Raw genomic sequence first — 12,812 nt, forward strand, 5'->3', positions numbered from 1 at the left:
CGTGGTGCTGCCTTGAAAGAATTTTTCCTGGACCAATTCATCTCACACTTGAATGCACTTATTTTATCTCCTAAGACCAAGTTTCACTAGATATTCCATGGAGGCCTTGAACTCAGTGACTGTCCCGCCTTCCTCCCAAGTTCTAGGATTACAGAGTGTACTGCATGTCCACTACCTGACAGTCATACCCATGAAGGCAATTCCTTCTGAGTCCTGTGTTACGGCATCTCTGCCACACTTGGAGGACCGCTCTCTGCTCAAATGTCACCCTTCTGTGGCAGTCTCCTGTGGAACCCTGCAGGGAACTGTTCCTGGAGTACTGTCCTCTCTCAGGGCCTCTGCTCTGAAGCAGGGCAGCTCTTGATCTGTGTGTATGTCTTCTTGTACACATTCTGAATTTGCAATTGAAGCTTTCTGGCTGTGAGGGTTTTCTGTCACTTACTTTTCCATGTGTGGTATGACAGACTAACAGACAGACACTTGTGCATCATTTTTATTCCATATTACCAACACTCGAACTGTGACTGGGGTAGTCACATGCCTCTAACAGAGGCTGGCTGCTGCTTCCTGCCAGCCCTCTCTTTTACCACACAAAGTGGAGACATAATGACTGAGGCTCCATAGCCACTTTTAAGTGTAAGGGCTATGTGCCAAGGAGACAGGCTGGAAGCAGCTGACATCATAGAGTCACCATGCCAGCCCTGGACTTTCCAGATCTGCCCCAGGACTATGCAAGAAACATAAGCTCTTTTTAGGCCTGTTTTCCATGTATCTGTTACTAGTAACTACACACATTCCCACTGAGATGCCTGGGTGTTTGGTAAGTATTCAGTAAGGCACTGAAGGGGGTATGCCAGGCACATTCTAATACAGTAACACAGGGTCTCAGAGAGACCATGGTGTCTCATCTACAGCTAGTACCACAATGACTTAAAGGGCAATGCCTCTCCCCAGGAAACTGCCACACTGCCTTTCACAAGCTCTGGGTGGGAACGTGCCCTGAGAGAGGCTGCACACCATCCCAGGCTTTACCCCCCATGTTCACTGGAATTCAGGGAGAAACTGTCTAAAGTTAGGAGAAAGGCTGCCAACTGGTCTTAAACACCGAAGGCAGAGCCTGTCAGTCTGCTGTGCTTGAGAACTCTGAGAAACGCTGCCACCGTGTGGCACTTAGTCCTTTTGTAGAAAAAAAGTTTACAAAACAATGAGCCGGAGCTTCTGGTCAGCTCTTCCGAAGCTGAACTCTGCCTGAGCGCAGAGATGGGCAGGCTGGCTCTGCTGTAGCTCCTCGGTGAGATGGATCCCTCTGTTAGAGGGTCCCTGCTGGGCATGCTTGCTACTGTCTCTGTGTGAGCGCTGTAGACGGTGCTGGACTCCCAAGTCTCTGGACTGTATCTGATCTTTCTTTCCTTTTTGATTATTTGTTTTTACATTTACTTTTAAGTCATAAGCATAAGCTTTTGCCTGTATGTTGTTAGTATGAGTGCCACATGCATGCCTGGTTCCTACAGAGACCAGGAGAGAGAATTGGGCCCCTGACACTGGAGTTATAGACAGCTGTGAGCCACCATGTGGGTGCTGGAAACTGAATTTGGGTCCTCTGAAAGGGAAGTTTAGACCTTTTAAGTCACCTTTCCAGCCTCAAGCCCCAAGCCTTTCCTTCTATATTTGTGAACAGCAATCAGAGATGGGGCAGATGCCAACACTTAGGAAAACTTCTGTGCTATACTAAGTAAGCTCTTGGGAGAAGAAACACGGAAGGTCAGTGTGTGAAAAGAACAGACCGAGCACTTGTCAAAAAGAGCAAATCCAACACGGCCAACATTCGATTTCTGGGTCCTTAGGGCAACACTGTTAAGTGAGATGGTCTTCAAGATACAAGAAGCAGTTCTCTTGTACCTTGTGGGTTCTGAGTATGGAACTCAAGCTGCAGGTCTTTTCTTTACCTGCAGGCCCATCTCAGCAGGCCCTTTGTAAGCACTGTTCCAAAAGAATGCTTATACAACCTGGTCATGGTGGCACATGCTTTTAATCTCAGCATTCATGAGGCAGAGGCAGGAGAATGTCTGTGAGTTCCAGTCCAGCTTGACCTACAGAGGAGGGTGTACAGAGAGTCTTCAAAAAAACAAGAGAGGAGGAGAAGGGAAGAGAAAAAGGGAAGGTGAGAGAGGGGAGAGAAGGTGAGGAGAATATGTTTATAACATCTGTTTAGGCAACCCCTATTTTATCTAGAGTTATTAAAAAGTGACCCCAGGGGCTGGGTGATGGCTCTGATGTTAAGAGCACTCATAGCTACTGCAAAAAACCCAGGTTCTGGTCCCAGCCCCTGTGTAGTTGTTCACAATCATTCCTGACTCCAGTTCTAAAGATCTGGCACCCTCCTCTGACGTCTTGGCACCCGGCATGCACACAGGCCATATGCACACACCAAGGCAAGTACGCATCCGCATACAGATGAAATACATCTAAGATCAGGGGACTGAACTGAGCCCAGTGCTCCCGTGGGCAGCGGCACACTAGGGTCAGAATGACAGAGACGATCAGCATGGCGCCTGTGCAGGGGGTACACAAATCTGTGAAGCCTTCTCAATTCTTCAGTCCAGGCTGAGGGACAAAGAACTGAACGCAAACTCATTTCAACTATTGTTAAAAAAATAAACCCGATTTTCAGAATTAGTACATTGTATCTGCTGTACTTGCTATCATCTTTCAACCACATAAACACTTTTTTTTTTTAAAGGAATATAAAACTATTTATTGACCACTGTTCACCATTATTTACAATAAAGTAAATATACAGTTGGATGACATTCTGATACTACAAAGTTACTTTTCTGGCTCATTGAACCATAACCCAAATACTGAAAAGACTGATCCTACCAGTAAGGAATGAGTCAGGGTAAAGAAAAAGCATGCAGGTCATTAATTGATATTAGCAAATTTTGTTCACTCACTTAGCAGGTCTTAAATTGCCAACGTCAGCTCCAGCCACGATTCTATTTCCACATCAAACAGATTCCATAAATCATAACCTTTTAGTACAGACTTTAACTTTCTACAAAGTTCACCAGAGGAACCTTTACATAGACTGGCTGACCTGGACCTGCCTCTGCCTCTCAGCTGGCCTCTTAGGTCAGAGCTCTATCTGCCTCTAGCCCAAGTCTTGTTATTAAATCACACTATTACTTAGTCTAATTCCACATAAACACTTTTTATCAACACCCACAGAAAGATGATTTTAAAGTGAAGTCTCATTTAACTTTCATAAAAACCCACATTCTGCAGTCTATGAGGAAACTGAGCCCTGCAGAGCAAGCAGTCATAGCTTGTAAGAGAGGGGCAGGACTTGACCCCAGGCATGGATGGCAGAGCACTGTGTTCTTCCTACCATTCTTGTCTTCTTGCCAAGACCTTGGAGGGCTTAAACATCCTCTCCAACATATGTCCATTGTTCCCTGACAACTATCTTACATGCCAGTCAAAAGAAGTGCTGACTTCAACTGAACACAGAATAATAAAAACATAGACGTAAAATTTCTTTTCAGGACTTAGTTTCATTTGTATAATACACTTACAGAAAACATCTCCATTATTTTGAGGATGCCAGCAGAAACATGCCAGGGCCTCTGAATTTTTGGGATGTCTCGGCTGATTTCCATGCCTTGGCTCAGTTTTTATGAAGTAGGAACTTGGGTTACAGAAGCCACCTTAATTTCAAAATTCTACAGTTATTTAAATAAATTATGTCCTTTGAAGTATATTTATAAGTATTTGTCTTAATAACAAAATTAACACAAAGGATGATTCACTGACTGTCAACCTCAGCCAGACACTGCAGGTGTTTCAGATACAAAGGAGAATACCATAGGTCTGAAGTCAACACTTTAGTGATGAAGCCAGCAAGGCCAATGACAAGAACACAACCAGGCTGGCCAGCAGAAGCCTAAATGGCTGCCCAGGTCTGCACTCCTGGGTACACAGGCCATCGCCTGTGGAGTGTACTGTGAGGCCAGATGTGTTGGCACTGCAGGGGATATCCTTTTGGCTTCAGATGTCTTGTTATTGTATACAGTAGGATGTATACAGCATCCTACTGACATTATTAGTCGCGGGAAGAGGACGAGGGAGTTGGGGAGCTGGCATATGCAGTACTTGGATTTTTCTTTGAGTTAAGTGCAGTAGATTCTAACCTTTTTAAACAAACTGTAGAATTTGTCATGGTCAGCAAAGTGAAGAACGGCTGCATGAATAAATGTTTGAGCACATTCTGTCGCAAAGGTGATTTGCAACATTGTTATTCTGTATATGTGTAGAATGTGGAAAAGTCTTTGAAGTTAAACAAATGTATCACATTTAAAAAATGGTAACTTTGGCCAGGCCTGGCGCCCATACCTTTAATTCTACCACTCAGGAGTCAGAGGTGGGCAGATTTCTGGGAGTTCAAGGATAGCCTTCTCTACATAGTGAGTTCAGTCAGGGCTTATGGATAACTATAAAGCCTCATCCCATATGGAACATATAATATTTTAAACATATTCATGCAGGCCTAAGGATTCATAGCAAGTTTATGTGGATTGGTAATGATTCTACATACATGTAAGGAACATTCTTTGGGTAGTTTTCTGTGTCCTACATTATTCTTATCCTACATAACACAAGGATGCTGGACACTGTTAACAGCTATTCCTGGGGTTACGGTTTGACTATGAAACATTGTTCCTGGACCGGTGGTGCGGTTTTAGGTTTTGAACCTACAGAAGGTAGGCTATCAGTGGGGATGCTCTTCACCGAGGCTGATCCTGGAGGTTTACAGTCCAGCCCTGCCTCCTACCCTGCCTGTGCTTCTTGCTCCCCCGGAAGTGAAGAGCCACCCCCCCCACCCCCCCCCCGTCTCAATCTGCTCCCATGCCTTCCTCTCCAGGCTGAAATGCTTCTCCTGCGACCCAAAGACAACTTTTCTCTTAAGTTGCTTCTGCTATTTGGTTAAAGTGATGAGAAAGGTAACTTATACACTAGGTAACATACAACATTCTAAGAAACACACATCTTTCAACTTCTAGGTCCTGTGGGGTATTGGGCAGTTTTGGATCACAGGGCCTACTGAATGTAAAAATGTCTGCTGGGTGCTACAGCTCTGCCTCAAGGGCTGTGTCTCATAGACTTGCTGTGGTTTTAAGAGCTCAGTAGGAGAACCTTTCCTTTCGTCAGGTTTAGACATCCCTGGTCAAAGTCTCATCTGAGGAGAGAACCCCAACACAGAATCACTATCTAGCAGTTGCTATATTAATACATAATGCACAATGGATGGGTTATGCCTGGAGAGACCTAGAATAATATAAATCAGGACCACATACTCTCCCATGCAAAGTGAGGAGTGGCAGGTGGTGAGGCTATAGCATCGGCGGGCCACAGAAGAATGCTTCAACTGCATCCTGGAGTTGGCAAAGGGTCTTAAAAAGTCCAATAATGTTGGATCACTCTGGCAGGCAGAGTGAAAACTGAGTCTGAACAGGCACAGCAATCGGAAGCAATGGAAACGCCATGTAGAAGGCTGGGTCACTGTTGTGGGTATGAACGGAATGGGAGAGGCAAGGGCAGTTCTTATGTTTCAGCTTGATGGTATGTGCCAACCAAGGAAACACCACAACAAATGCAACTGAAAACTCAGACCCAGCAATCCCTAAGAGGTCCTTTTTTCCCACTCTATCTGATTTCATCGGGAAAACAGTTTGCAACTGACAAATACTAAATAGTTTGGAGTAGGTACCAGAATGTGGCCCGCTATCTCCTGTTGTCTGGCCTTGCGTTTACCAAGTACTTTTTATCTTCTTATGATTTTTACTACATATATTTGTAAGATATAAACTAAAGTCAGGTTTTAGCCCTCAGGAATCACCCTTGTGTGTAGTAGGCCATTAACAACTGGGACAATCTTTTCAACCAAGTAAGTTTCCATACTTACTTCAAATTCTTTTACAAAGTAACGGATTTCACCTTGGGTAACTGGTCTGTGATCCAGCAGCCTGGAATGAATCTCTCCAAGATCTAAACAGATAAAGTAGAATCAAGGGTTAAGTCACACTCCGTGGTGCAATCTCTGGCCTATTTTACTCTTCCCCAACAGGCAAAGATAGGTTAAAGTCCACTCCAGACCATGGATCAGGAGGGAAACTCCTCCACTTCCAGTGTGTGTTCGTTGGTAGAACTACCTTTGAGAGCCGTCTAACAATGTCTAACAGAGCTGAGGATACACATCCTTAGCCATCCCATGCTGAGATAGACAACACAGGAAAATAAACTCACACAAATAAGCACGGCATCTGTAAATGTTTGCTGAGGCATATGTGTAGTACCAAGAGAATAATTTAAAAAGCTAACATTCTAAATAGTCACACAATGAACAATGGTAAGTGGAGAGTTAAATGCATGTACCAGATCGACACCTATTAACATGGATAAGTCTCACAACAGCTTCAGAAAGAATAAATCCATTTGCATAAATTCTAAAAGGATACTTCCTCTGGTACACGTTAAATTCAGGATGGAGGGTGATATAGAGAGGGTGATACAAGTTCAGTAGAGTAGGGTACATGGTGGGGCCTTTTAAGCACAGGGGAGTGAACTTGGGGCTTTGCACATTCTAGGTTGGTTTCTCTAGTGGGCCTCATAGAGATTTATCTGTGAAGGTTGGTGGTGAGTGTTGGTGTTAAGCATCTTTACTTTATACTAAATCTGAAAAAGCCATAGCTATGAAAGAATTTTGAATTTTAACCCACTGGGTAAGTAGATTTATTCATTCTTCTTAGCAACAACTAGCTTAAGATATAAACCTCAAAATAGATACATGCCCAAATAAAAACATGTACGCCTTATATTCATGTGCATATGTATATATATATGTGTATATTTATATATGTATATATATATATATATATAAAATTTTAAATGGATCAGATTCTAATTCTGTTTTTAAAAGTTTTACTGAGATTTATCATGCTAATATGTTAAGAAGAAAACAATAGAAACAGAAGGACAATTTCTAATCTCTCAGCAGGTTATTACCCACATCATTTCTGTAAAAAGCTATTTGGAGTTTTCTTTCATGAAGAAAGTACTATTGGGAAATATGGTGTACAACAGAGTGTGTAGAGTTTATTATTCAGATCTTGGACCTAGTGTACTAGGAGTTAGGGCTGCCTGAGTGAGACCAAGCATTGTAGGACTTTATGGACCTTGTACTGAGAATCTTCTCGCAAAAGCACAACTGGGCAACAGGACACATACAGGTCAGCTCCAAAAGTCCATTTGAGGTCTTCCATCCCAGCTGAGCTGCAGTTATTTAAACACAGCATGTTACCTCAGGCATCCTGATGTAGCCCCTCCAGTTGCCATGGGCTAATCCCTATACCCTAGCTACTCACTTCACCTAATGATGGGCTGATCCCTATACCTCAGCTACTCACTTCACCTAATGATGTGCTGATCCCTATGCCTCAGCTACTCACTTCACCTAATGTCCATTTTCTTCTACAACATCTGAGCTCTCGTTCTTCCCCGACACTGGCTTTCATTCTCACCAGCTTCTTCCCAGGTTTCTGACCAGCCCGTATGCTGTGTTCCTGAAGTGCCAGAGTGGTCTACTTCTATCATGTCACATCCCACAAGGTCCCCAAATCACCTCATCTCCAGTGAGTATCTCCTTAGGCAAGCTGTTTGTGATATTTACACAGCACCCCTACCACTATCTCTTTCCACGTGACTGAGAAGCAGTTAAGGTTTGTCGGTTTGGAGACATCTGTTTCTACAGTCCGATGATAAAAAGGAGCCACTTAAGACTCTGCAGATTAATTTAGTTCTACACAGAGGTAGATTATCAGTCACTCCTAAAACTGCAGCTGTGGGAAACTATGGGGGAACAGATCATGAAATACAGATTACCACAGAAGTTACGTTGTGTAAGGACATTATAATAAATCCATTGTAATAATTCAGAGTTTGTAAGAGTCCAAATATTAAATATAAATTCTGCTAGCATAACCATGTACGTGTAAAATATAGACTTCTATAGATATCTAACTCTAGTCAGGCTATATGCATTCTTTTACTGTTCAAAAAAAAAAGAGTACTGAAATGTATAATCCTTTGATCTCTACTTGTTTGTAACCTAATGTGAAAGCTAGACAAATATCTCCTCACAAAGACACAGAGAAGTGCTTTGATGGAAGAGCCACGGGACTACAAGATGAGACCAAACAGAACTACAACTCTCTTAGTACCTAATAAAGGGAAGGCTGTGTGTGTGGGTCCTGAGTGTGAAAGTGAGAACCAGTCTCAAAATAAAAAACAGAAAAGGGAGTTGGTAATGTAGTCTCTAGTAGTATGGTATTTGTCTAGCATGTGGGAGGCCTTGGCTTGGCTTCCAGTACTGGGGGAGTAAAAACAGTACTGCTTCAAAATTTAAAACTTCCGCCTCAAAGACACAATCAACAGAATGATAGGCAACCAGGCAAGTGAGAAAAATGCCTGCAAACACCTGCTATGGGTACTGAGGAGACAGATGTGTGTGTGTGTGTGTGTGTGTATGTGTGTGTGTGTGTGTGTGTGTGTGTGTGTGTGTGCGCGTGTGTATCAGCATTAATGGTATAGCGGCCAGCAAAGTTGCCTTTCAAGAATATATCAAGAACTATAACTCAATAACAGAATCTACTTACACGAGCAAAGGACTTAAATGGATATTAGATGACTACCTAAAAAATGGGTAGTCAGTTAAGCACATTAACCAAATATTAGAGGAAATGAAAATCACAACAGGGAGTGTCATCTCACACGCATTAGAATAACTAGTACCAAAGACAAGAGTTGGTGATGACAGGTGACTAGAAAATGGTATAGCAAATACAGAACATGCCAACTCCTCAAAAAGTTTAAAGAATAATCAAATGACCCAAAAATCCACTACTGGAGATACAGTCCCAAGAACTGAACACAGGACCTCCGAAGGATGTCTATATATTCATATTCAAAACAGCCTTATTTCCGAGAGTGGAGCTGTCCAAGTCCTCAGAGGCACTGGACCAGTCAAATTCACAGTGGCATGAGGAGTTATGGTTTAATGCATACAAAGTTTTGCAAGATGAAAAACATTTGCGGATGGAGTCATGGTGGCCCAACAACAGCCATACAACGACTAATCTTCACTGAGATTGCACAGAGAAAGAATTCTAACTTAGTCTTAACACACACACACAATACTACTGGATCCCAAATTAAACCTAAGAAACAATGTGAAACACAGTTTAAACAGTCGCAGCCAGCTCAGCTGGGGCCGCCCACAGATCTGGTAAGAGTAAAATGGGAACCGCACAGATGGTAAGCCACCACTCTCCAGGCAGTGTAGGACTGTAGCCCAAAGTTGGTGGAATAGGCGGGTTGAGCAGGGAGTTGAGGGAAGCAGTGGAAACTGCAATTGGAGGCTTCTTCGCGGTTAACGGGGACTTCTGAGGTTTAGGAATTAAAGCTAGTTGTTATTGTAATAATTTAGGTCGAAATCTACTAAGGCTGAAAGGGGACAGCTCAGACCGGTACACTGTATGGTACTGAGCGCTGTGTTTCAGGACGTTTTCCCAAGTGTTCTTCCTGGCATGACCCCCAAGGCGCAGAGGACAGAGGACGAGAGGGTGAAGGACCGAAGTCACCCTACTACGTGTGGGGCTCCAACTAGTTCCCATTCTCCGCTTGTGCGCCCTTCGCCCATTGCACGTAACTGGGTCCTGCGAGCTGGGACCTTTCGTCTCGAGGCGGGCCAGGCAGCTGAGGGCTACAGGGGAGCCGGGGAGCACCAGGAGGGGCGGTCCCCAGCACGCTGCCCCCACCCCGCACGGAGGACCACGCCCTCCACTCCGTACCCTTGATAATGAGGTGCGCCGCACCCGGAGTCCCCAGTGAGTCCCGCTTCTTGCCGCCCTGGGCGGCGTCGCACGCTACAGGGGTCTCGGTGCCTCCGCCACTCATCCCGACCAGTTCCGCCCACCCGCGGCGTCCACGGCGCAGGCACGGACCTTTAGGGAGAGAGACGCTCTGGTGTTACGTCATCACAGGGCGTCGGAGTCGTTGGGTTCGGGGAAGGCGCCGGGAGTGTAGCCGATGCGGCCATGCTGGATGAGGGCAGATGATCTGCGTATGGGAGGTGTTTGAAAATTACTTGTTTCTCGGTTATCCCATCCTACGCCGGTAGGAACTAAACTCACTATGGTTGGAGCAAGGCGCGGCGAGCAGAAGAATAACAGTAGTAGTATATACATAGTTTCTACATTGTTACTGGCCACCACTATTTTATAAAGCATTTTGACATGTATTGTCACCTTAGGGTCATCATAGCAACCTGAGGAGACAGATCATAATTTTTTTAACAAATAAAGCAACACGGTTAGAGGTTAAGAAACTCGTTTTTGTTTTGTTTAGGTTTTTTGTTGTTGCTTGGTTGGGTGTTTGAGATGGTCTCCCTAAATTAGACTAATAAGTGCTGACATTTGATATATTCCATAATGTTCATTTTCTCAACAAATTGTCATGCTTCAAAGAGAGCAATGCACGGCCTCCCAGTGGTTTTTACCTCCTCATCATCCAGGGGTTCTTCCTTAGGACTCAGCTGTGACCGCTTCCTCCGCTACTCTCTTCTGAACAATGAACAATGTCATCCTAAAGGGTCTTAGTCCAGTCTGAAGGAGGAACGTAAAGCGACATAAACGGCAGGAAGAGGAATCGTTCCATACCTGTGGATACTAGCTGTTGAGGGGATCAGGAAAGACTTCCCAGAAAAGACCAGTGTTTGTCTCCAGTCTTGAAGTGAGACATGGAGAGAATAACTAGGTGAAGCAGGAATTGGGGGATTATCGCAGAAGAAATGGTAAACCCCCAAAGGAGGACAAATAAAAAATTTAATTTCCTAGCTTTTTAATCAATATGTAGAAATCATAGTTTTCAAAGACATTTGTTATTCTCCTCACTTCCAAGAAATTTCATATTCATTTTTCTGCATTGTAGAAAAAAATTTCTTTCCCTTTGCATAATTTCCTTTATGACTGTGCACCATGAAGACTCACTACAATATGTGAAATTGAATGCTTTTCTTACATTAATGTGGCTGTTTGTTTTTTTTTTTAAATGTTGATTCTGGATTTCACCTCTGAAATTTGCCAACTCTGTGTTGTGATAAAGAAATTCTAGTTGCCATAATTAACACTTTGGAAATAGAATTGGGTCTTCAGATAGTTTCCAATAAAGCGTCAGCGAAGGCAAAGAAGCCGGAACCTGAGCTCTCTGGATCCCAGCATTCCTGCCCTCCGGCAAGGACATTCTTGGAAGCACGGCTTGGGAATTCCTGCTCTATTTCACCAGTTTCTACTTCCTGTTCTCACCAATACATTGTTACTTCTGGAATAGCAACAAGAAGACAAGGCCAGTACTCAGTACCGATTTGCAGTTACGGCTGACTTATGATACCTGTCATCAACAATGTGACATTTAAAAAATACTTTCTATGACTGAATCTGCGAACACAGACTCGAACAAGGGCTGACTTAGGAAAATCTCCATTTTCAGATGAAGAGACCTAAGGTCAGAAGGGCCACAGCAGTTCCTGCCTTCTCAGTAGAGACATGCCACATGATGGATTGTGAGGATTAATGTCATGTTTTAAGTTTAAATTACTGTGCTTAAAACATTAGAATTATAAAACAAAAAGGCCTGTAAGCCTCCCTTGCCCAAGGAATAACTTCCAGAAATAACTTCCTGGAATCCTTGGGGCTGTTATCCATGTAAGATAACAAATCACGTTTTGCTTCTTCCAACAAGCCTAATTACCCAAACTGCACAGGCTATGCTTGATCACACATAGGTGGGAGGTGTATAGACAGTAAGTCCGTCAGAATAGATGTTTGCTCCTAACCGTACACAGCCCTGTGGGTTTTGCTTTTATAAGCCTCTGACTAAGGTAATTCACTAACATTCTCTAGGCATCCCTGGTATGGACCGGCCCAGTGTCCATTATCCTGGCCAGTATTATAATAAAACTAGCCTCAAATTTTGATCAACATATTTGGTAGTGTTCTTAATTCCCACATGTGAGATTATCAGCACCTCCTGTTAGGAGACGGATTTGTTTCTCTTCACCTTGAATTTGGGCTGGCCTTGTGACTTGACCTTTGACCAGTGGAACACACGGTACTGATGAGTGGGTTCCATTGGACCGGGCAGCATCCTGCTTTGTTTTCTTGCCAGGACACTCTTGCTGGAGTGAGGTCATCATGTGTAGAAGCATACTAATTTAGACACGTGTGGAGAGAGGTTGCAAGGGGAGAACTGAGGCACACCAAGAGTCCCCACTCCTGTCCCAGAGATGTGAGAGTCATTTCCAGCCAGATGCAGTCACATGAGCTGTGTGCACCATCAGAAACTGCTAGATCAACCTGTGCATTGTGAGGAGGGAAATCTATTATTCTAAACAATGTGTCTGTGGCATATGCATGCTTGTGTGTGGTGTATGTATGTGGTGTGTGTGTGTGTGTGTGTGTGTGTGTGTGAGAGAGAGAGAGAGAGAGAGAGAGAGAGAGAGAGAGAGAGAGAGAGAGAGAGAGAGAGAGAGAAACTCAAGGAAGAGCCAAGGACTAAGTAGTGGTCTCAACTCAGTAGAGATTTTGAGGTAAGAGCAGGGAGGTCTTTCTACTGTGCCATTTCTCTGCATTTCTTGTTAACCTTCCCTCTCTGGGATGCCTTCTTTGTTCCCTCTATGTATTCATTCATTAACTAAGTTG

The 12,812-nt window shown here is 43.8% G+C and overlaps 1 protein-coding gene across 2 annotated transcripts in view; it reads right to left on the minus strand.

Moving 5' to 3' along the window:
• Positions 1-12,087, minus strand: part of Bloc1s5 (biogenesis of lysosomal organelles complex-1, subunit 5, muted) — a 34,420-nt gene extending 22,333 nt beyond the window's left edge. The window contains exons 1-2 of one of the 2 annotated variants that reach the window (XM_006516573.4): positions 9,906-12,087; positions 5,963-6,045 (exon numbers count right to left, since the gene is read on the minus strand). In XM_006516573.4, the coding sequence (XP_006516636.1) occupies positions 5,963-6,045; positions 9,906-10,011 (189 nt within the window). In that variant the 5' untranslated portion in view covers positions 10,012-12,087. The remainder of the gene's footprint in view (positions 1-5,962; positions 6,046-9,905) is intronic. The other variant, NM_139063.3, reaches the window with a different exon arrangement.
• Between the last annotated feature and the right edge of the window lie 725 nt (positions 12,088-12,812).

Source organism: Mus musculus, chromosome 13, assembly GCF_000001635.26.
Source record: "Mus musculus strain C57BL/6J chromosome 13, GRCm38.p6 C57BL/6J".
NCBI lineage: Eukaryota > Metazoa > Chordata > Mammalia > Rodentia > Muridae > Mus > Mus musculus.